Source organism: Ranitomeya imitator, chromosome 6 (genome assembly GCF_032444005.1).
Source record: "Ranitomeya imitator isolate aRanImi1 chromosome 6, aRanImi1.pri, whole genome shotgun sequence".
Classification (NCBI taxonomy): domain Eukaryota; kingdom Metazoa; phylum Chordata; class Amphibia; order Anura; family Dendrobatidae; genus Ranitomeya; species Ranitomeya imitator.
In genome coordinates, this window is record NC_091287.1 from 302,254,850 (window position 1) to 302,280,468 (window position 25,619).

Genomic DNA, 25,619 nt, shown 5'->3' on the forward strand with positions numbered 1-25,619 from the left:
CTAGCCTGGCCTTGGTTTTAGCGATCCCTAGGTGTCCAGCCATCGGAATCTCATGTGCAATCCGCAACAACTCCAACCTGAATGGATAGGGTACCACTAACTGTCGGTCCCTGGGCCGTCCCTCCGGTAAACCCAGCTGGACCGTTACCTGGTACAGCCGTTCCTGGTCCTAGACCACCCGCCCCCAGTCTGACTCCATGGGAGGCTGTGTCGCCTGCTCCTAAAGAGCTTTCAGGCTATCGTCAGCTTTTAATGCTACCTGAATCCCCAGACTAGACGTGGCCAGAATGGACGAAACTTACACATCTTCCATCAGTTCCTCGGGACCTGTCTCCTGGCCTCTGTCTGACTCGGCAGCCACTTGGATGGAGGTGGGAAAGCCGCCGGACCTCCTAGAGGTTACTTGTGCTCTGGCGCTCCCATTTCTGGTGACAGCGGCCATGACCGCTGCACCTGTGGTTAGTGCCCGCTTCCCCTCGGCTCCTGACCAAGTCGCAAGGTCAAGCAGACTAACCTGGCTTCCTGACATCCCTGATGTGGGCAACTCCATCCCTGGGGCCTTACCTTGTGGCTCAATGTCTTCTGTTACACCCCCAAACCCCAGGGTCTGTTCCCCTCCCTGCAGCGGTTCCGAACTCAGCATGAGAGACTCTGCGTGAGAGACTTTCTGCTATCCCTATGACAGCTCCCCTCTCCAATTCTGAGTCTCTCCCCTCTGCAGCTTCATGCCCCCTGTCTCTCCAACTAGAGGACAATAGATCCAAGCACACTGGTTGATCACCCCTGAGGGCATCATCACACCTCTTGCCTGTCCTGCCTTCTCTGTGCATGTAGTGTCAGTGTATGGGAAAGTTTCAGATTTCGTGTCCCCCTCCACAGCAGGAGGCACATTCAATTCATCAACATCATTAGCAGTGCACATTTCAAGACAGTCTATGGAAGCCGAACTTAGGGGTTCAGTGGCCACATACTGGGACATTAGCCACTCCAAATTGGTCCCCAGAAAAACATTGGTGGGAATAACTGCCGATACCCCCACCTCCCACATTCCACTCCTGGCGCCCCAGTAAAAATACACCCTGGTATCGGGCAGCGCCAGTTCGATGACTCCAATCATGGAGTCAGAAAGGGTTTTTTGGGTACCTAATCCTGGGAGACACCACCTCAGGCAGTACAAGGGTCATGTCAGTGCTGGATGATGGGTTGGTAATTGTCAAGGACAATATAAAGTGACTAGCACACTCCAGGGTGTTGTGATGCAAAAAAGTGGGGATTTATTACATACAGTAAATCACAAACGTTTTGGTCGATACTGGACCTTCATCAGTGTGCTAGGTATAATTGTATACTTGTATGGCCCCAACAACAATAGAATACTCGGATTTGCATCAACTGATGGTGAGTCAGAATAATAGGTGGCGCTGAGGCTTAAAAGAGCTGTCAGTACGCCGGGACACTAGGGATAAATGCGGTATCCACCGCTAATGATATAATATTTCTTTGTCTCTCACACATCGTTAATCGTTTGCCCTGATCAACGTTTTCATTATATTTTCCTTCACGCATGCGCATTTCCTGTTGTTGTCATGTAACCATAGTTTCGTCACATAACTGGCACGTACTTCTGTTCAGCGCTTGCGCATTGTCAACTCTTTATCCCTATGGGATTTCTCCATGATTTTTGATGTTTACGCATGCGTCTTTCAACCTGTTGTCTTGTTGCTATGTCATAGTCACATGCCTGGCACACACTTCCAGCTTGATCCACTGCTGCTTTCCCGATAAGCTTCACAGCACTCCTTGCTGTTAATTTGCTTTACTAATGTTTATATGCGGTACTGGAGAGCAAATTCCCCAGCCCCTGACAAAGCCACTTTAGGTGGCGACACACGTCAGGCATTTATCCTGCCCTCTTGATGAGATTTTTCTCAGGCATGAGCACTAGCCCACTTTTATCCTGGGAGATATTGTAGGATCTTGGGCATTTCTTCCTTTTATTCAGGTGAAAATTAGGTGTCCTTTCCTCTGATTTTATTTTTGACATCGCTTGTCTGATAAGTACCTTACGCTCAATTTGTATCTGTTGCTTATTTATGCAATTTATCTTGTCATTTATGCATTATTTTGAATCTGATTATATCAGATTTTAGTATTATTCTGTTTCATGGGATCTAATTGAACATTGTTTCTATTCAATCAGCTGGACTAACACTTGATGTTTTTCTCTGCCATTTTTAGGAGTTTGACTTTAAACTTCCCTATTGTTACCAATGTGTAGGTCATTGCTTATGCTATTCTTCATATCTTGGTGATTGCCTCAGCATACATTGTCTATATAACCTTCCATATCCCATGCATAATTAGAGGGTATTTTTGAGCTATTTTGGTGTGCTGATCATGATTATTTTTATTGGGATATATTAGTATGTTTATTCCCTTATCCAGCATATTGGTTTAGTCTTTCTTGAGGGCTGAAGCTCTATTATGAGCATTTTTGTACTATATAAGTAATTTTCTGATTTTTTTAATGTTTTTATGTGGTGTTTTTTTGTCTTTCTATTGTACCTAATAAAGTGTTGTGATTATTCAAGTTGATCCCTGTTTTCATGGTCTGTAGTCTTTTTCTGTTTATATTCTCATTTTGGTTGGGACAGGCCTCAGGTGTATCTCTCTCCATTTAGTGGTGCCCTCCAACACCTGTTGCTGCTCTTTGGAGACCAAGCATGGTATTGCTACCTGGCTTCTACCAGCCGTTTTGCCTAACTCCCCACCCTGAGGTGCTAGAATGGATCAAGACCCTGGCTGATGTTTAGCTTGTTCCTGAGATCTCGAAAATGTAACCGGCATGTGGCTAGGATTAATAATAACTCCATATTCTCATTAAATCTCTATATGTAATTTTATTGGTCTGGACAAAGCATTTATACAGTGTGGGCTCCAAAGGAGGTCATCCTGGATACTAGTTGGTGTGGCTGAAGCACCTGCTGAGCCAGGTGTCCTGTTACAGGTGTTCATGCTGAAGGAGGATTGTAAGCTGCCAATATTCTTCACAGGAGAGTTGGCTGAGATGACTTCGACTGAACAATTGGTCAAAGCATTTTGCAGAAAAAACATCCAATGTGTATGGCCAGTTTAACATCCACTGCATGCAGATTTTGAAGCAAGATCTCTATACAGATTGGTTGAATGGCAACATTTCAACAAAAAATTACAATAAAAAGCAAAGTAAAAAAAAATATTGATCTTCTAACTGCACTTAAGCTGGTTTATTGCTTGCACTTAGCAGTGTCCCGGGAGGAATATATAAGGAGAATTTAGTGGAATATGCAATGTTGGCCATGCAGGAATTGCGCTTTCATGTTGTAAGATACTTCATTATAAAGCAAAATGAGTATTGACTTTTTAATGGAAAGGCTCTGTTCATATTAACTTCATGTACTTCTTTCTTCATTTTTTAACAGATCTCAGTGAATCTTGATGGATCCTATTACAGAATTTTTGCAGAAAGAAAACGATACAATAGAATAGACTATCAATGTAGTGTGAACAGTTTCTACCTCAGTTTAGCAAATAATTCATGATATGATTACATGTAGACATTTTGATATAGATTTTACTGCCATAACTAATTGTTAAACCTATAATTAAGCTTGAGGATGACTGTAAAGAGTGAAGTTTGCACAAGCAACTTTATAATTATGTTCGTTCAGGAGCTCCAACAATATGTAATATTGTCCCTGCAAAAGATAATAGAAAAATAATGAACAGCTAAAATAACAGTAAGATTCCAACTTATTTATGCTGTGAATTAAATTGTGGATAGATGTAAAACTATGAGCATTTGGTTTACAATTATATGTTAACAAACTCATGGCTGTAAATTAACCTGGAGCTTTGTAAATATTTTAATATGCCGAGATACAGTTAGATTGGTTTGACGCAATCTTGTTTTGACCCAGTTTTCAATGCGTAATGCAATTATTTAGAAACAATTTACAGTATATACTCGAGTATAAGCCGACCCGAGTATAAGCCGACCCCCCTAATTTTGCCACAAAAACCTGGGAAAACTTATTGACTCGAGTATAAGCCTAGGGTGGAAAATGCAGCAGCTACCGGTGAATTTCAAAAATAAAAATAGATGCTCCATACCGTTCATTATGGCCCCATAGCTGTGCCATATAGTGCTCTGCACCGTTCATTATTGCCCCATAGATGTACCATAGAAAGCTGTGCCATATAGTGCTCTGCACCGTTCATTATTGCCCCATAGCTGTGCCATATAGTGCTCTGCACCGTTCATTATTGCCCCATAGCTGTGCCATATAGTGCTCTGCGCCGTTCATTATTGCCCCATAGATGTGCCATATAGTGCTCTGCGCCGTTCATTATTGCCCCATAGATGTGCCATATAGTGCTCTGCGCCGTTCATTGTTGCCCCATAGCTGTGCCATATAGTGCTCTGCGCCGTTCATTATTGCCCCATAGCTGTGCCATATAGTGCTCTGCGCCATTCATTATTGCCCCATAGCTGCCATATAGTGCTCTGCGCCGTTCATTATTGCCCCATAACTGTGCCATATAGTGCTCTGCACCGTTCATTATTGCCCCATAGCTGTGCCATATAGTGCTCTGCGCCGTTCATTATTGCCCCATAGCTGTGCCATATAGTGCTCTGCGCCGTTCATTATTGCCCCATAGCTGCCATATAGTGCTCTGCACCGTTCATTATTGCCCCATAGCTGCCATATAGTGCTCTGCGCCGTTCATTATTGCCCCATAGCTGCCATATAGTGCTCTGCGCCGTTCATTATTGCCCCATAGCTGCCATATAGTGCTCTGCGCCGTTCATTATTGCCCAATAGCTGCCATATAGTGCTCTGCGCCGTTCATTATTGCCCCATAGCTGACATATAGTGCTTTGCACCGTTCATTATTGCCCCATAGCTGTGCCATATAAAGCTGTGCCATTGCTGCTGCTGCTGCAATAAAAGAAAAAAATGCCATACTCACCTCTCTTGCTTGCAGCTCCCAGCGTCCGGTCCCGGCGTCTCTCCGCACTGACTGATCAGGCAGAGGGCACCGCGCACACTATATGCGTCATCGCGCCCTCTGACCTGAACAGTCAGAGCAAGAGGACGCGAAGACAGAGCGGCGCCCGGCGTGTGGAACGCGGACAGGTGAATATGACATATTTACCTGCTCCCGGCGTCCCGCTCCCTCTGCCTGTCACACGGTCTTCGGTGCCGCAGCCTCTTCCTCTATCAGCGGTCACCGGCAGCGCTGATTAGAGAAATGAATATGCGGCTCCACCCCTATGGGAGGTGGAGCCGCATATTCATTTCTCTAATGAGCGGTCCCACGTGACCGCTGAACAGGGGAAGAGCTGCAGCACCGAAGACCGTGGGACGGCAAGGGGAGTGTCAGGATCGCCGGGACTAGGTAAGTATGCCTCAGCGCCCTCTCCCCCTCACCTGCCGACCCTGCCGCCCACCGTGACTCGAGTATAAGCCGAGAGGGGCACTTTCAGCCCAAAATTTTGGGCTGAAAATCTTGGCTTATACTCGAGTATATATGGTAACATAGTTAGTAAGGCCGAAAAAAGACATTTGTCCATCCAGTTCAGCCTATATTCCATCATAATAAATACCCAGATCTACGTCCTTCTACAGAACCTAATAATTGTATGATACAATATTGTTCTGCTCCAGGAAGACATCCAGGCCTCTCTTGAACCCCTCGACTGAGTTCGCCATCACCACCTCCTCAGGCAAGCAATTCCAGATTCTCACTGCCCTAACAGTAAAGAATCCTCTTCTATGTTGGTGGAAAAACCTTCTCTCCTCCAGACGCAAAGAATGCCCCCTTGTGCCCGTCACCTTCCTTGGTATAAACAGATCCTCAGCGAGATATTTGTATTGTCCCCTTATATACTTATACATGGTTATTAGATCGCCCCTCAGTCGTCTTTTTTCTAGACTAAATAATCCTAATTTCGCTAATCTATCTGGGTATTGTAGTTCTCCCATCCCCTTTATTAATTTTGTTGCCCTCCTTTGTACTCTCTCTAGTTCCATTATATCCTTCCTGAGCACCGGTGCCCAAAACTGGACACAGTACTCCATGTGCGGTCTAACTAGGGATTTGTACAGAGGCAGTATAATGCTCTCATCATGTGTATCCAGACCTCTTTTAATGCACCCCATGATCCTGTTTGCCTTGGCAGCTGCTGCCTGGCACTGGCTGCTCCAGGTAAGTTTATCATTAACTAGGATCCCCAAGTCCTTCTCCCTGTCAGATTTACCCAGTGGTTTCCCGTTCAGTGTGTAATGGTGATATTGATTCCCTCTTCCCATGTGTATAACCTTACATTTATCATTGTTAAACCTCATCTGCCACCTTTCAGCCCAAGTTTCCAACTTATCCAGATCCATCTGTAGCAGAATACTATCTTCTCTTGTATTAACTGCTTTACATAGTTTTGTATCATCTGCAAATATCGATATTTTACTGTGTAAACCTTCTACCAGATCATTAATGAATATGTTGAAGAGAACAGGTCCCAATACTGACCCCTGCGGTACCCCACTGGTCACAGCGACCCAGTTAGAGACTATACCATTTATAACCACCCTCTGCTTTCTATCACTAAGCCAGTTACTAACCCATTTACACACATTTTCCCCCAGACCAAGCATTCTCATTTTGTGTACCAACCTCTTGTGCGGCACGGTATCAAACGCTTTGGAAAAATCGAGATATACCACGTCCAATGACTCACCGTGGTCCAGTCTATAGCTTACCTCTTCATAAAAACTGATTAGATTGGTTTGACAGTAGCGATTTCTCATAAACCCATGCTGATATGGAGTTAAACAGTTATTCTCATTGAGATAATCCAGAATAACATCCCTCAGAAACCCTTCAAATATTTTACCAACAATAGAGGTTAGACTTACTGGCCTATAATTTCCAGGTTCACTTTTAGAGCCCTTTTTGAATATTGGCACCACATTTGCTATGCGCCAGTCCTGCGGAACAGACCCTGTCGCTATAGAGTCACTAAAAATAAGAAATAATGGTTTATCTATTACATTACTTAGTTCTCTTAGTACTCGTGGGTGTATGCCATCCGGACCCGGAGATTTATCTATTTTAATCTTATTTAGCCGGTTTCGCACCTCTTCTTGGGTTAGATTGGTGACCCTTAATATAGGGTTTTCATTGTTTCTTGGGATTTCACCTAGCATTTCATTTTCCACCGTGAATACCGTGAAGAAGAAGGTGTTTAATATGTTAGCTTTTTCCTCGTCATCTACAACCATTCTTTCCTCACTATTTTTTAAGGGGCCTACATTTTCAGTTTTTATTCTTTTACTATTGATATAGTTGAAGAACAGTTTGGGATTAGTTTTACTCTCCTTAGCAATGTGCTTCTCTGTTTCCTTTTTGGCAGCTTTAATTAGTTTTTTAGATAAAGTATTTTTCTCCCTATAGTTTTTTAGAGCTTCAATGGTGCCATCCTGCTTTAGTAGTGCAAATGCTTTCTTTTTACTGTTAATTGCCTGTCTTACTTCTTTGTTTAGCCACATTGGGTTTTTCCTATTTCTAGTCCTTTTATTCCCACAAGGTATAAACCGCTTACACTGCCTATTTAGGATGTTCTTAAACATTTCCCATTTATTATCTGTATTCTCATTTCTGAGGATATTGTCCCAGTCTACCAGATTAAGGGCATCTCTAAGCTGTTCAAACTTTGCCTTCCTAAAGTTCAATGTTTTTGTGACTCCCTGACAAGTCCCCCTAGTGAAAGACAGGTGAAACTGCACAATATTGTGGTCGCTATTTCCTAAATGCCCAACCACCTGCAGATTTGTTATTCTGCCAGGTCTATTAGATAGTATTAGGTCTAAAAGTGCTGCTCCTCTGGTTGGATTCTGCACCAATTGTGAAAGATAATTTTTCTTGGTTATTAGCAGAAACCTGTTGCCTTTATGGGTTTCACAGGTTTCTGTTTCCCAGTTAATATCCGGGTAGTTAAAGTCCCCCATAACCAGGACCTCATTATGGGTTGCAGCTTCATCTATCTGCTTTAGAAGTAGACTTTCCATGCTTTCTGTTATATTTGGGGGTTTGTAACAGACCCCAATGAGAATTTTGTTACCATTTTTCCCTCCATGAATTTCAACCCATATGGACTCGACATCCTCATTCCCTTCGCTAATATCCTCCCTTAAAGTGGACTTTAGACAAGACTTTACATAGAGACAAACCCCTCCTCCTCTCCGATTTTTACGATCCTTTCTAAACAGACTGTAACCCTGTAAGTTAACTGCCCAGTCATAGCTGGTAATTAGGTCTTTTTAGTAAAACTAGCAATTGAATCCTCTAATCAATTAAGAGGATTTTCGATTTTACCGAAATAAAGCTTAAAGAGGACCTGTCACTAGGTCAAAATTGGGAAGTTTTTGTTCCATTTATTTTTTATCCACCATACGATTCCAATTATATTGTCCATTTTATTCAGTGCAAAGTTTTATAGTCTCTATGAAGAGGGCCTAGTTTACAAAGTAGTAATTAAGACACAAAATTAAAGTATCATGTGAGCCATGCCTTCTTAATAGACACCTGTTATGATCATGCTCACACATTCACATGGGTAAAAGAAAAGGGAAAGAACTACCATAGAAAGAAGCCACACCTGTACTCAACTGGTCCCTGAACATATTAGAAAATTCCACACAACTAAATATACCTCATCAGACCTAACTCCCTAAAAGGCCATCAAGGGGTTTCTCCTACCTTCCAAGGAATCAGAGAGTAGGCTGCCACAGAAATCCAAAAAACATAGATAAAAGCTTACAGGGAGACAAAAGAACCCAGGGTGAGAACCTAAAACACATTCACAAAGGATAGTAAAGAATAAATAAGAACCCCAAAAAACAAACAGATCCCGAATCGTGGAGAAGAAGCAAAAGGTGCTGGGAAGAAAAACTCACAGATTTGCAGCAGGAAAAACAACTGGGGTTTACCAGACTAGGTAAATCCTAGCCGAGGAGCTGGAACTCTAAACACCAATCTACACAGAAGTATAGCCAGCAAGTGAGGGAAGTGAAAGGTGAACATATAAATCCCATCCCAAAATGTGATAAGACAGATTGAAAAGGGAAAATGGAAAACACCTGGAGAGAACCCACACAAAAAGGAAAACAAAGACAAAAGAAACCATCAGCATTTGGACAGAGATGAAAAGGACTGTAGCCCAGCAGAGAAGCAACCAACCACGCAGCAAAAGATCACTGCATCGAATTCCAAAATGGAACCTTACAAGACTTTTAGAATTAGCACTAAAAGATCCCCATCTCTGGACACTGACAAAAATTAGAATAGTCAAGCGAACAGTGGGAATAAAAGAGCAAAAACTAGCTACTTTTATCTTGGCGACAAGTCCTCTTTAAAGCTAAGGGATAAGTGCCTAGTGACATTCACACTCATGAATATGTATAATATATGTATAATATATGAAATTTTATTGGCAAAAAAGGGGAAAATGGGAGACATACATGTAAACCAAATAAAATCATGCAAGGAGTCCCAGACCTATCATTCCATAATAACAAGTCACCAATCAAAGTAAGGTGAAGAGTACAGTTCAAATAGTGTTCATTTCCAAAAGTAATGGTAATAAAAGACTCATAGGAGAAAATATATAAACTAGTTACAGAAAATATAACAACTAAGTACAGAGTCAATGTAGAAGAAGCCCCTGGCAGCAGTAATTATATAATATATCACATATGTTGGAACATGAGAGGAGTCCGAGTTGATAGTGAAAACCAAGACTAATAATATATCAAAAAAGCACCAATAAGGCAGATAAGACAAGAATCCAACAGAGAGGGGGAGACTGTTAAAGGATGTACCGGAAAGACCAATGCTGGCATGGGAAAATATATATTGGTAAAAGAGGGCTAGACTTGAGGCGGCACTATGCCATAAAATGCATAAGAGTATGAAGAGAGTTGCCTCAGCCCTCAAAAGGATACCTTTAAATAGATACTGGTGGACCAGTCAAAGATAAGCTATACCTATTGACACCACCAGAAGGAGTATAAGAAGCATGGTCAGGTCTGGGACATGACCCCACGCATATGGCAGTGTGTAGCACAGCTTCGTTAGGGGAACTGTAGTCTGTTTTGCCAGTTAGTGCTTATATAGTCAACTAATTAGATGGAATACATACCGGTGTTCAGCATGTAGTTGCACCACGGAAGTGGAAGTAAGGAGAGTGTGACGCATTATGTCAAAGAGGGCAGACGTCTTTGCTCTCAGTAGAGAGGTACGCATGCATCGCAGGTGTATGAAAGCCGGTATTAGATCCAGCTAGTGGGCAGTAAAGTAATAATATCCCAATGATCCATGTCTGGGTGGGGGCAGGGGCGGGCCCATCCAGTGATGGAGCAAGGATTTAAAAGTTAATCAGCTAAAAATCATAGCAAAAAATATATTGAATATATGAAATCGCCATGAATCCGGGGGTATTTGTGGTTATGGCGGGTAAAATATGAGACCCTAAAAAGGTAGGATAGCTCAAGAGTGGAAACTAGGTATCAAGAGGACATTCCCTATATCCAGGACTTAGATGAAAAAATCCTGTATGTTGAATAAAAAAAGACTGTCCACATTGTATAGCATACACTGAAAGATGTAAACATATAATATGGAAGCAAACACAAAGGTTACCCCGTTCACCATGTGTTCCACTGCAACACCTATGATGGTCAAGATTCAATTTACCTATAGAGATGACCATTGTGTTCAAAACATTCTGAGTAGAGATGAGTGAACTTGTTCAGAAAACGTAGAGGGCGTAGAACCCATCCACAACGTCCAGACACAAGGGCTTCTGTCATTGGCTGCTGAAGTCACAAGTCCTTCTCCATATAAAAAGTGGACATGTTTTGCTGGTGTCATTTTGTTAGTTTAACAGCACAGAGAGCTTGCTCCTGCTACTGCTGTTGCAAGTTGTCATAGTTAGATAGGATCATGTCCTATGTGAAATTGACCTTCTGGCATCTAACTAGTCTGTGCTAATAGTGCTGTGCAGGCAAGAGTCCACATTTCCTACTCAAAATAGTTTGGGCTAATACTGTATTGCAGGCAGGACTCAGGAGGTCACATTTACTAATCAAAATCATTTGGGATAATATTGGGATCCAGGCACCAGGCCCCATTTCCTAATTGAAATCACTTGGGCTAATATTGAGGTGCAGGCATGAGGCTCCATTTCTTAATCAAAATTGTTAGGGCTAATATTAGGGTACATACATCAGGCCCCATTTCCTAATCACAATCATTTGGGCTAATACTGTGTTGCAGTCAGAACTCAGAAGGCCCCATTTAATAATGAAAATCATTTGGGCCAATATTGGGGAACAGGCAGAAGGTCCCATTTCCTAATCAAATCGTTATGGTTAATATTGGGATGCAGGTCCGATTTCCTAATCAAAATTATTTGGTCTAATATTGTTGTGCATTTCAAAAACCTGACCTGCACATCCAAACATAGACTCAGTGTGAACAGGTGCTGAACCTAGAGTCGCCAACTCGTATATAGTTAAGTAAATAAGGCAGCACACTGCAGCGCTAAAACATGCAAACTTGAAAACACGAAATTTGAACTGCATTACTGCACTAGAAATATGAAAAATGAGAGCTTTTAGCGCATAAAAATGGCCAATTTTATGTGTAAAAAACCAAACAATCTGAATAATTTGGAACCCTAGAGCAATAGAAAACCAAAACAGAAAAAACAAGGATCCCTAAAAAATAACTTTTAATCACAATAGTTAAAATAGAGGACTTTATACAACACATATGATAAAAAAGTACAGAATGTACCTACAGAACCCTGTAATGGACTACAATGAATCCTGCCTGTCAGTGGAGGTTGGCACCCTAATTTTCCGCGGTTGGCGCCCCCACTCCTCGACGGCTCACCCTTTTAAAACCCTAAATGAAGCCTGTGGTACAGGAAACCTGGTGAGCCCTAAAGTCCAATCCTATACTGATGACTACCTAACAGTGGAGGTTGGCACCCTAAATTTCTTCGGTAGGCGCCCCCACTCCTCGACGGCTGACCCTAGGGTCCCTAATAGTCCCTGTAATAGGGATAGACAAAAGATGATGTCTCAAACACACCTCCGATACCCGTGAAAAACACAAAAAAATGGAGAAATGAAAAACAAAAAAATGAACAAGAAAAAAGAAAATCAATTGCTATCACAGCTAATATATAGCAGTATATTGTGGGTACAATTGCTATCACAGCTAATATATAGCAGTATATTGTGGGTATAGCATAGTAATATATGCCACCCCAAAGATACCTCTACAGATAAGTGGGTATAACGGAGTGTCAAGATATATTATGTCCAAATCAAATTATCCTGACCAGAATATGTCGGATGACAAATGTGTATTAATCACACAGTACCCGTCTTATTACAATGTTCAATGAGAGACGAGTGCTCAATAGCAACAGGATAGCCTTACAGAACACACTGGATCCACATCAATGTGCAACATATATATACCAGTGAAAAGGCAGCATATTTCTCATCATAATAGGACATATACTTCTAAAGACATGGATCCACCAGGTAAATAAATGGATATCCAAGATAGACCAATAATTCAAAACATGAATACACCTCTTTTGTAATCCTCAAGGTACTTGAACACAATCGTTCTGACCACATAGACAGTACGCTTAAAAAGGTGTCACTGCTGTACTTATCTATTTGTTGAGGTGTATTATGGTATTCCCAAGTTGACCCAGAAATCCATGTGGAGGAATAGATGTCATCCTGACCATAGTCTGTCAGTAAATCCCCAGGTAATGCCCGACGCGTTTCCCCCCCATTGGGGATAACAGGGGATCGTCAGGGGTTAGGCAGCTACACAGAAGATACAGGAGCTCCGCCTCCTAGCTTCAGGTGTTTTAATTACAGCAGGTCCGATACCCCTCCACAGAGAGAGAATTTTAGTCTAAGAAGAGGTTTTACATGCACCCATTCAGATGGAGACGTTTGTTCTCAGCGAGGTAAGGCAAGCGTAGGACCTGGTATAAGAGAGATGCCGTAAAGAGGCTACCAGGTACATATAAAATTGGCCATTTTTATGCGCTAAAAGCTCTCATTTTTCATATTTCTAGTGCAGTAATGCAGTTCAAATTTCGTGTTTTCAAGTTTGCATGTTTTAGCGCTGCAGTGTGCTGCCTTATTTACTTAACTATATACGAGTTGGCGACTCTAGGTTCAGCACCTGTTCATACTGAGTCTATGTTTGGATGTGCAGGTCAGGTTTTTGAAATGTATTCTCTAGCCTTCTGATCGTGCACTCCGCCTCCTAGCTTCAGGTGTTTTAATTACAGCAGGTCCAATACCCCTCCACAGAGAGTGAGAATTTTAGTCTAAGAAGAGGTTTCACATGCACCCATTCAGATGGAGACGTTTGTTCTCAGCGAGGTAAGGCAAGCGTAGGACCTGGTATAAGAAAGATGCCGTAAAGAGGCTACCAGGTACACCTAAAATTGGCCATTTTTATGCGCTAAAAGCTCTCATTTTTCATATTTCTAGTGCAGTAATGCAGTTCAAATTTCGTGTTTTCAAGTTTGCATGTTTTAGCGCTGCAGTGTGCTGCCTTATTTACTTAACTATATACGAGTTGGCGACTCTAGGTTCAGCACCTGTTCACACTTAGTCTATGTTTGGATGTGCAGGTCAGGTTTTTGAAATGTATTCTCTAGCCTTCTGATTGTGCACTCCGCCTCCTAGCTTCAGGTGTTTTAATTACAGCAGGTCCAATACCCCTCCACAGAGAGAGAGAATTTTAGTCTAAGAAGAGGTTTCACATGCACCCATTCAGATGGAGACGTTTGTTCTCAGCGAGGTAAGGCAAGCATAGGACCTGGTATAAGAGAGATGCCGTAAAGAGGCTACCAGGTACACATAAAATTGGCCATTTTTACGTGCTAAAAGCTCTCATTTTTCATATTTCTAGTGCAGTAATGCAGTTCAAATTTCGTGTTTTCAAGTTTGCATGTTTTAGCGCTGCAGTGTGCTGCCTTATTTACTTAACTTAATATTGTTGTGCAGGCACACTATCTCAGAGCATAAATACTGATTGTTAATTTTGTGAATCAGCTGGTTAAAAGAGGAGAAAAATAAATCCAACATGAGTGGGAAAAAGCGAGCTCATGGTGGAAGGAGGAATAAGCTTGGTGTTCGATGTGTACATGAGTTAGCTGGTAATGTTACTGAAAGCTCTACTGAACAAACACCGGCCCTTCTATCCAAAGACAACTGACAACATCTGTTATTGGACTCGCTACTTGACTCCCTTTCTTTGGCAGCTGCACAGTGATATGCTGTGTAGATGAGAGTCAAAAAGAGCATGTGCTCCAGTGGATAGCAATTGCCGCATCAAGTGGCCTCTCCACCTCTTTTTCCATCTTAACATTGCACACAATACAATTCTCAGGAGTGGCACCCCAATTACCCTTGTTTCCCCCACATCACAACTTTCCAACTGCCCGACTAACTGTGAGGAACCACAGATGGGCGAGTCTGCACAGCTGTTCACACATTCTATTCCATGGGCATCAGAGGTCTGCTCCAAAGATTCACAGAGGAAACCACCTGCACCGATGCAGAAATTTTTTCCTGTTGGATCTGGGACCGAACAAAGTAGGTTCCGAGCAGAATCCAGACCCTCATCACCAGATGTTATCTCCCGTGGGTGAAGGTGATCCTGATGAGACTCAGATACCAGAGGTATATGGACTGTACATGGACTGTACTGTGCTATCAGGGAAGGAAGAGAACAAGGGTGACTCTCATGGTGAGAAATAGGATAACAGAGAGGATAATGATGAGGTTGTAGGTCTCACTTGACATGGACCCAAAGACTCAGCGGAGTGGGTGGAGGAAGAGGAAGGCAAGGAGGTTACGTTGTGGCTTCCTGCACAGACACGAAGTAATGCAGTCACAACAAGCACTGCATTCTCAGCCACAACTTTGGCTGTGGCCAACAGTGGTCTTGAGTCTGCAGTTCACAGACCCTGCAAGGGTTGCATAGCCTGGGCCTTTTATGAGACTGCAAAGGATGACCCAGCTCACATTATCTGCCATCTTTGCAAAAAACAACTCAGTAGAGGCAAAAATTGCGATAATTTGACTAATGCATGCATGAATCGCCACATGCGCAATCAACATGCCTTAATGTAAGAATCTCACTGAACTAAAATGTGGACTGATGGGTCTCGCCAACGACTGGCCATCCCATCAACCTCATCTGCTGCTTCCTCCTCTGTCACTCACACAGGTCTCTGGCCTCAGAACCTCCACTTCTTTATCCCTACAGTCAGGGTGAGTGGCAGCCCGTCAGCTATTATGGAAGTGGACATGACTGCTGTTCTTGTGTCACCTAGCACACCACATAATTCTCACACCATTTTATTTGTGATGTTCCAACACTATGGAATCCAACTCTGCACATGTTTCACAGACGAAGGACCTGTGCACCATTCTGCACAGTTTCGAAATGGCTACTAAGATGGTTAGCACTGATGATGCCATCATTCGTATCACTATTCCGGTCTTCTACATACTGGCGAACACTTTGAATAGTCTGTGGGAGGAGGTAGTGTCCCAGAGGAAGAGGTGGAAGCAGAGGAGGATGTCTATCTCTACTCTATTTCTACATCCGGACAGTCGTTACACAGATAGATGCCATGAAAGAGTGGATTACAGTGATCGAGGATGGCTCCTGGTACCAGACAAACTGTTACTGAAGGTGCAAGAGCAGAGGAACAAATGGACTTGAACCTTATGGAAGCTCCCGACGCATGAGCACCTTCTTGCTGCACTATCTGAAACATGATGCCCGTATCTTTAGGATTAGTGTTGACTGCTGGGTTGCTATTCTGTTAGATCCATGGTACTAGAGTAAATTTTGTCAGATGCTTCCCCCCTGTAAAGGGTCACACACGTGCTGGAGTATTGAAACACACTTGTAGACAATCTTAAGAAGGGTTTGCCCCAAGACAGCAGTGAGGAACACAGTGTGCATCACAGTTATAGACTTCCAAACTCGGGAACGTTTAATCATCAATGCCAAAACATTAACAGCAGCAGTGTAAGTGGCATAAGAACTTGCTGTGAATCGTTTCACACATATTTTGGACCAGCCCGTGCACCAGCAGAACACAGTACAAGTCTGACACATTGTGAACAACTGGAGAGGATATTGAAGTAGGTTCTCAAGCTCAATATCAATACCATCAGGGGGAATTTGGATCCTTTTGCATTTTGGTCTTCAAAAATGGAAGAGTAACCTGAGCTCGCCTGTCACGCCTTCAAGGTTTTGTCATGCCTGGCAGCTAACGTTCTCTCAGAACTTGTCTTTAGCATTGCTGGGGGTGTCCTGATGGATAAGCACATTTAGCTGTCCCCTGAAAGTGTAGACGGCCTAAATTTCATCAACATGAACAAGCAATGGATAGCCAATGATTTTGCACTCCAGACGCAGACTGGGTAGACTGGGCGATGATGTTGTTTTTCCTCTGATGCATTGATCTTGCATTATTGCAGTCTGTGACACCTTTGTTGTTGCTACTGTGCCTCAGTTGCCACTGATGTTACAAACATTTTTTTTAAATATGGAGACTCAAAGTTGGGATTCCATCTGGTGGGTTGCATGTAGTAAAAGGAGTCTCAGAACACTATTATGCTTTTTCTACTATGGGGAAATTGATGCCACTCTAGTGGTGTGTGACAATAATTTTTGGAAATGTGGAGATCCTAGTTGAGTCTCCATCTGGTGAGTTGCATGAGACTCAAAGTTGGGATTCCATCTGGTGGGTTGCATGTAGTAAAAGGAGTCTCAGAGCACCATTATGCTATTTTTACTCTGGGGAATTTTATGCCACTTTAGTGGTGTGCGATATATTTTTTTTTAAATATGGAGACTCCAAGTTGGGTCTCCATCTGGTGAGTTGCCTGTAGTGGGAGGGGTGTCAGAGGCCCATTATACTATTTCTACTCTGGGGATATTATTGCCACTTTAGTGGAGTGTGACAATAATTTTTGGAAATGTGGAGACTCCAAGTTGGGTATCCATCTGGTGGTTTACATTACCTATAGTGGAAAGGATGTCAGAGGTCCATTATACTATTTGTACTCTGGGGAAATTGATGTTATTTTAGTGGTGTGTGGCAATAATTGTTTTAAATGTTTGCACTCCAAGTTTGATCTTCTTCATGTGTGTTGGTTGCCTGTAGCAGTAGGGCTCCATACCGGCAGATGTGCACTTACTTTTAGTCAACTACCTGTGCTACTATCCTTACATTTTTATAACGTTAGTGGTCTACCAAGCAGTAGTGTGCCTATCACACACACTATTGACTCACATTATGAGTTACCATGATGGACTAGAACTCTAGTGCCACCTATTGGAAGTAGTAATGCTAACAGTCAATGTCGACCCTTTTACGAGCCAATGGGTGGAACTAGAGTTCTAGTCCTCTTGCTCTCTGAAGAGACAATTTGCATATTTCTCAGAGGAGCATTGCGGCTTTAAGTCTCCTCACCTCGAAATGCTTATCATGTCACTCTCCACAAGGAGAAACGATACTTCTTGGATCCCGGTCAGACGATTCTCAATCAGCCAAACCAGATCTCCACTTTGCACTGACGAGGGGCAGTACCCCGAAACACAGTGTCTGCAAATTGAGATTCTGGTTTGGCTATTATCCTAAGTCATGTGACAAGGCTCGTTAAAGGGTCGACATTGACTGTTAGGATTGCTACTTCCTATCGGTGGCACTAGAGTTCTAGTCCTCTTCCTCTCTGAAGAGACAATTTGCATATTTCCCAGAGGAGCATTGCGGCTTTAAGTCTCCTCACCTTGACATGCTTATCATGTCACTCTCCACAAGGAAAAACGATACTTCTTGGATCCCGGTCAGACACCTCTCAATCAGCCAAACCAGATCTCCACTTTGCACTGACGAGGGGCAGTACCCCGAAACACAGTGTCTGCAAATTGAGATTCTGGTTTGGCTTTTATCCTAAGTCATGTGACAAGGCTCGTTAAAGTGTCAACATTGACTGTTAGGATTGCTACTTCCAATAGGTGGCACTAGAGTTCTAGTCCTCTTCCTCTCTGAAGAGACAATTTGCATATTTCCCAGAGGAGCATTGCAGCTTTAAGTCTCCTCACCTCGAAATGCTTATCATGTCACTCTCCGCAAGGAGAAACGATACTTCTTGGATCCGAGTTACCATGATGAAATTCAAAAAAATTGTATCCTCTTGCAATTTCAATTTGTTACCTGATTTTCAAGGAATCTAGACCTCAATTGATGATTTTGGTTTTCATTGACCATTAACATACCACTTGTTCTAAATGAATTACACCATTTATACCAGTAAAGATTTAATAGTTGAAATCTTTAATGCGTCAAGATCTGATGTGTGTTTTAAATGTTCGTCTATTTTTTGGGCAGTGTATAAAGCAGTTACCGTATATACTCGTGTATAAGCCAAGATTTTCAGCACATTTTTTTTAGCTGAAAACGCCCCCCTCGGCTTATACACGAGTCATTATCCCAGAAATACCGCGGGGGACGGGGGCAGTGGGTCACAGAGGCAGGAGCTGGCGGCTGTGGCTAAAGCCTGTGTCCACTGCTAAAGAAAAATAAATATTCGCTGCGCTGGCAGTGAATATTCATTTCTCTTATAGGACACGCAATTACAGTCACAGCCGCTGGCTTCCAGCAAACATCCTACTTACCTTCCCTGCGAGCCCTCACTGCATCTCTTTCCAGTCCCAGTGCAGCGCCCCACGGTCCTGGTCATTGCAGGAATATCATTCTCCTCTAGTGGGGAGTGATGTTACGTTTGAAGACAATGAAGGAGATCTCTTCACCAGGTATCACAAACATGCAACACAATTCAAACTCCAGTCCACCAGGGGGAGCTACGCTCCTATTTATTATTTATTATCTTCACAATTAGGTAAAACTAGTGGTCTGGATAGGAAGTTAGTCAGAAGCTGACTGGGCTTCACCCAGACAGTCCCTGTCAGGCAGACAGAGGGAAAGACGGAACACCTAGCAGTTGCCGACAGGGTGGTCCCTGACAGGGGTGGGATCCTGTCAGAGGCCTAGACAGAAGGACATGGAGCTGCGCCTGCCTACTGATACAGTAGCATCCTAAGAAAGGACATGAACAGCGAATTGTATTGTAGAGGGTGAGAAACGAAGACATAGCAAAAGGAGAGGAAACCAGAAGGAGTTCTGCCTTACACAGGCTGTCTCCTTCTGAGGCGCAGGATCAGATAGCCGGAACACCGAGGGAGCAATCATCTCCATGCCTTGCTCCAGAGACCGTCAGGACAGCTAATTGCACATTACTGATCCACACCTATACCCAGGAGGCACAGTGGCAACTTGTGGGGGCTGGGGCATGCTAGAGTCCCTGTAAAAAGCCTCAGGCCACCAGTCATACGGGTTTGTTCCTATCCATCTGGGGGACAGAGAGAAAGACATAACATCTAGAACACCAACATCAGTTGTGAGGACCTTACCGAGAAGCTCAGCAGGAAGGTACTACAACACCCAGGTGCTAGAGGAAGGCTACTGATTTCCACCTGGATAAGGGGACTTGCCTTCAGACCAGCCGGACTCTGCCTGCCCTGTGATCTGTGCTCTGGTCTGTGGATGCTGAAGTCTTCAGTAAAAAGGTAAAGAGACTGCAACCTTGTGTCCTTGTTCTTCACTGCGCCTTACACCATCCATCATCTACACACTGGGAAGCCCTGGGGACACACTTCACCTGTGGGAAGGTATACCATCTAGCTGCCATAACATCACCCCAGCAGACCCCCAAGCATCGTCAGTCACCCTGACCGAATACCACAGGTGGCGTCACGAACATTATCCCTTTAAAGACCTTTCCCCCTTTTACACGGACGTCCCTAGGAGCACGGACCGGGTCAGCCACCGTGACATCCCCCTTGAAAACCTAAGGGCCCGGTACCGAGTATCCCACTGCCCTACGGGGGCGATCCACCAGCAGCTCTTCCTGCTGAGCGATCACGTGTCCCCCACTCATTAAGGTAATGAATATTTACTTACCTTAATTGAGTGTGGATACGTGATCGCTCAGCCAGAAGAGTTGCTGGCATGGAAAGAGATGCAGCAAGGGTGTGCAGGAAAGGTAAGCAGGATTTTTTTTTATAGGAAAAATGCATACAAGGACAGGGATAAGGAGCCATGCATATGAAGATAGGGGGTAATGAGCCATGCATAGAAGGATGGGGAGCCATGCATACAAGGACAGGGATAAGGAACCATGCATACAGGGATGGGGAGCCATGCATATAAGGACAGGGATGAGGAGCCATGCATACAAGGACAGGGATGGGGAGCCATGAATACAAGGTTAGGGATGGGGGAGCCATGCCAACCAGGATAGGAATGAGGGACAAGGCATACCTGGCTTATACTCAGGTCAATAAGTTTTTCCAGTTTTCAGTGGCAAAATTAGGTGACTCAGCTTATACAGTACAGCAAAAAGGTGGCTGCTTTGAAGAACCCTTAATATAAGACATAATTTCAGTTGTTTCACACTTTTTTGTTAAGTATATAATTCCACATGTGTTAATTCATAGTTTTGATGCCTTCAGTGCTAATGTACAATTTTCATAGTCATGAAAATACAGAAAAATCTTTAAATGAGAAGGTGTGTCCAAACTTTTGGTCTGTACTGTACCTGGGTAGACTTATACATGAGTATATATGGTAATCTATAATTAATGTTGGGTCTAAAAAGCTGTGTAGTACGGTTTCACTTATTTTTTAATGCAAAAAACTATTTTTGCTGTAAGGCCATGTTCACACGTTCCTGATTTCCCTGCTGTTTTTTCTGCACTAAAAACCGCAGCTCTTGGCAGAAAACGCAGGTGCGTTTTTTGATGCGTTTTTTAGTGCGTTTTTTTATGCAGTTTTCTATGCAGAGTCTGTGTGTTTTCTAGGAAGTTTTTTAGGGTTAAAATGGCTGAAAATACCCTAACCCTACCCCTAACCCTACCCCTAACCCTACCCCTAACCCTACCCCTAACCCTACCCCTACCCCTAACCCTAACCCTATTCTAACCTTAGTGGGGAAAAAAAAAAATTCTTTATTTTTTTTATTGTCCCTACCTATGGGGGTGACAAAGGGGGGGGTCATTTACTATTTTTTTTATTTTGATCACTGAGATACGTTATATCTCAGTGATCAAAATGCACTTTGGAACGAATCTGCCAGCCGGCAGATTCGGCGGGCGCACTGCGCATGCGCCCGCCATTTTGGAAGATGGCGGCGCCCAGGGAGAAGACGGCCGGACGGACACCGGGAGGCCCGGTAAGTATAAGGGGGGGAGATGAGGGCACGGGGTGGGCATCGGAGCACGGGGGGGTGGCATCGGAGCATGGGGGGTGGCATCGGAGCATGGGGGGGGTGGGATTGGGGCACGGGGGGCAGCCACACTCCGCCCACGCACTTCCTGCTGCAGCGGTTCTGCACCACAAACCACAGAGAACCTGCAGATATTTTTTTCGTCTGCGGGTTTTACTGCGGGTTTGACCTCACAATGGAGGTCAATGGGTGCAGAACCGCTGCAGTTCCGCATAAAGAAGTGACATGGTACTTCTTTTTTACCGCGGCTATTCAGCGCGGCTTTTTTATTGAATTTCCGCATCATGTGCACAGTGGTAACTGTTTTCCATAGGGTACATTGTACTGTACCCTGCATGGAAAACAGCTGCGGACCCGCAGCGGCAAAATCGCGGCGGTTCCGCAGTTAAAAACGCACTGTGTGAACATGGCCTAAGGCTGCAAGAAAACAGGGTGCAATTTTCACAAATTATTCCTTGGTGGATTTTACTGAAAGTCTGTGACAAAACAACTACAAATCCAGGTTCAGAACATGTAGATCTTGCAGCGCATTCAAGGTGGATCTGTAGAAAATATTGCTATTTGAGATTTAAATATCCACCTTAAAATTCTTAATCCATATGTAATCAATAGATAGATAACTAAACAAAAAATCTTACTTTGTGTAATTCTGGAATTCCAAATCTTACAGAATGATTGTAAAATACAAATTCTGGAAAGAAGGTTAAGACAGGAAGATGTTTTTTTTATCAAACATGATTTCAGTCATTTACACTGGAAAGCAAAACTTGAATATTGCTCTAACATAATTTACAGCCAAAGGCTGCCGTCACACTAGCAGTATTTGGTCAGTATTTTACATCAGTATTTATAAGCCAAAACCAGAAGTGGAACAATTAGAGGAAAAGTATAACAGAAACATATGCACCACTTCTGCATTTATCACCCACTCCTGGTTTTGGCTTACAAATACTGATGTAAAATACTGACCAAACACTGTTAGTGTGACGGCAGCCAAATTGTCATTTTTATATATCCTTTCTTGCCTATGTATGGGCTAGGGGCAACTGAAACTTGTTTCTACTTTTAGTTCAATGTCTTAATTTTATTCAAAAATAGGAAAGTAATCAGCACATCTGTCCAACAATGTATAAAAATGTATAACAAGCTTCATTGGAGATTCATTAAAATTATGGAGTCCACAAATAAAAAAATATCTAAGGTTTTTATATTTTTGGACTCCACATTTTTAATGAATCTCCAATAAAGCTTGTTATACATTTTAATATTTGGCTGAACTTCCAGCTGGATCGGCACCGGACACACAGATTTCAACTTTCGGCATTAGACTGCATGGCATGGTAAGCTCATAATCCCCCCTCTCTCCAATTTGCATCTTAATTTTATATTGATGCAAAACCCCTCATATAAGCATGCAAAGTCTTTACAAGTGGGAACATGGTGTAATTACCATCATACTGGATGCCACTGAGCCCATTTGTTTCCAAGGAGGCCTGGCAAACACACAAAATCATGACACGAGCCAGCCTCAGGATATTATGTGAGGTCGCATGTAGAAGGCCAGCATTTTATGTGAAGCTTGCTGCATGCAGAGGCATGGTGTTGACCTATGTCAGGCACTTGGTAATTTGGGTGAGTTAAATATCCTGGGTCTGGTCTAATGAATGTATTGAGGTCTGCTCTGGGGTATAGAAAATTGTTAGGGTATAGCCTGAGGTCTGATTTTTTTGGTCTGAGTTCTTCTTTAGGGTTTGAAAGAATTTGGGGGTTTAGTCTGTGACTTGTTCTTTTTTTGCTCACTACCCCTGTGACCATGCCACAGCTAACAAAGGATCAGGATTCAATTCTTAGATCAATTACCCTTTCCAACCTGTGAGGCAGTGACCAAAGGTAACATTACAACAGCCTTTTTGTTCCCAGTCCTGGGCAAGTACCCAATTCTGTGCAGGAGTGCATGCAGTACAGTGTAGAAGCAAGATCTTCTAATACACAGAGGTGTCTGTAGCACCTTGCCTGTTTACAGTGGTGTGTCCTCATAGTTTTAAAGATTTGATATAGATCATGTAGATGAACCTTGAAAAGCTATAAACCAGCCTTGGTTGCACAGTCCTGTGCAGAAGTATAATCTTGTGTACGGGCCTACTAGGGAAATTCACATATTACAATTTAATGGTAAAGAATATACAGTAGGAGAGCTGACTTCAGCAGCCAGCCGGTGCATGGCAACAATTCGCACTGTACTGCTTGTTCCCAGGTGCCGGTATGTGTCACGCTGATGACAAACGGATGTCATAAATTTGTCACCGGTGTGCACGTGTGTAACACGCATTCGTCGGTGCTGGGCAAAAAAACTGTGTTTTTCACACAGACACACCACCTGTGTGAAAAACCTCACATGTGCGCACCATCATTGAATACAATGGGTGTGTGTATGTCCGTATTTGCAGCCCTTAAAAAATGGACCACGTACTGACATAAAAAATGGACGAGTGAAGAAGGCCTAATACAGTACATAAGACACACATCACTTTTACACATAAAACCACACAACAGCATTCACATGATTTGTTTGTTGTTTTCAAGGGCATGTACAGGTTTAGACAGTCCACATCCCTACAGCCTGATACAATCTTCTGCAATGTGTAAAATCAGGGCTTTGGCCATTTTATGCAATTTGCACAAAGCAAAACACAAATTGTTCGAATTTGCTGAGTTAAGCTAATTCATAAAGATTGAACAAGAATTTTGTTTGCATCGAATTGATTTGCTGTTAAGTAGCGAACTCTTTTTGCGATAATAAAGCACATGTAAGTGGATATGTTATATTTATTACCTCCTTTTCTTTTCCCACAAAAGGAAAACTTTGGGGCTGTTTTCTCGCATAAAGATTTTTCTTCATGAAATAGGTAAGCTCCATTGATGAATATCCTTACATTACTGTAGAGTAAATTGATATCTTGTCCTGAAATGAAACAGGTAATTTGTATTCTTTTATGCACAGGAAAGCATAATCCTTTAACAATGCATGGATGCCAATTAAATGTTATTTGCCTGCTTTTTTTTACAGAAACACATAGAAATTACAAGGTAGAAGCTAGGTTCGGGTTCTTTCACACATCAGTTTTTTGGTATGTGTGCATCTGTTATTTTATATTTAGCTCCCGGACTCATTACAATGAATTTGCATTTTCACATGTCCGATTGTCCGCAAAAATATTACGGTAGACGTGCTACTTTGATCTGTGTTGTGGATCTAACTCGCGAATGCAAATCAATGGTGCAGTGAAAAAAAAAGAAACTGACAACACACTGATATCCTCCTTGTGCAGTCCTGATTTCACTGTTTAATATGCAGTAGAAGGTAAAAAAATGTTTTCGTAAGAGAAAAACAGATGCAACAAGCATTAGAAGAGCTTACACATGTACTAAAAATGGATCAAGCACACTGAAAAGAACACGGACCATTTTTCACACAAGAGAAATACTGATCTTACAATAACAGTTGTCACTATTAGACCTCCTTCACACGACCTGGTTATTCCTGTACAGGAAAAACCAGTACTGGTGAGATCCGTGTTCCGTGTGCCATCGATATGTATGTATGTGACATCTGGGTGACATCTGTGTGCCCGTTTGCTGTTGCTGTTTCACATCCGTGTGTCATATCCATATGCAGTCCGTATGACACGTACCCGTGCCTGGGAAAAGCAGTACAGTTCATGCTTGCTGCTGAAGGCAGCTCTCATTATCGCCTGGTCTCCCTGAGATCACCATGACAAGGCAACAATGATGGGAGTTGTATTCAGCAGCAGCTGTGTAGAATAAAAGAATTAAATAAAAAAATGGAGTGGGCGTTCCCATAATTTTCATAATCAGCAAAGGGGAATATTTTTCATAACCAGCAGAGGGAAAGCCCACGGGGCTGGTGGTGATCTCATTGAGGTCACTGCAGTTCATCATCCTGGGTCACAGTGAACTGCCCATAGAAAATCAGCCTAATTGACTGGGGTAACTTTTATGATGTCACCACTCAACACTGAAGCTCGCGCTCCCAGCAGATCATTGTGTCACATCAAGGCACCGTTCAACTTG

The 25,619-nt window shown here is 42.9% G+C and overlaps 1 protein-coding gene across 1 annotated transcript in view; it reads right to left on the minus strand.

Annotated features, from left to right (window-relative positions):
- Positions 1–2,882: 2,882 nt before the first annotated feature.
- The window catches only part of LY86 (lymphocyte antigen 86), a 142,791-nt gene continuing 120,054 nt past the window's right edge, over positions 2,883–25,619 (minus strand). Inside the window, exons 3-5 of the mRNA XM_069730704.1 lie at positions 24,361–24,489; positions 22,166–22,218; positions 2,883–3,737 (exon numbers count right to left, since the gene is read on the minus strand). Of these exons, the coding sequence (XP_069586805.1) occupies positions 3,645–3,737; positions 22,166–22,218; positions 24,361–24,489 (275 nt within the window). The 3' untranslated portion in view covers positions 2,883–3,644. The remainder of the gene's footprint in view (positions 3,738–22,165; positions 22,219–24,360; positions 24,490–25,619) is intronic.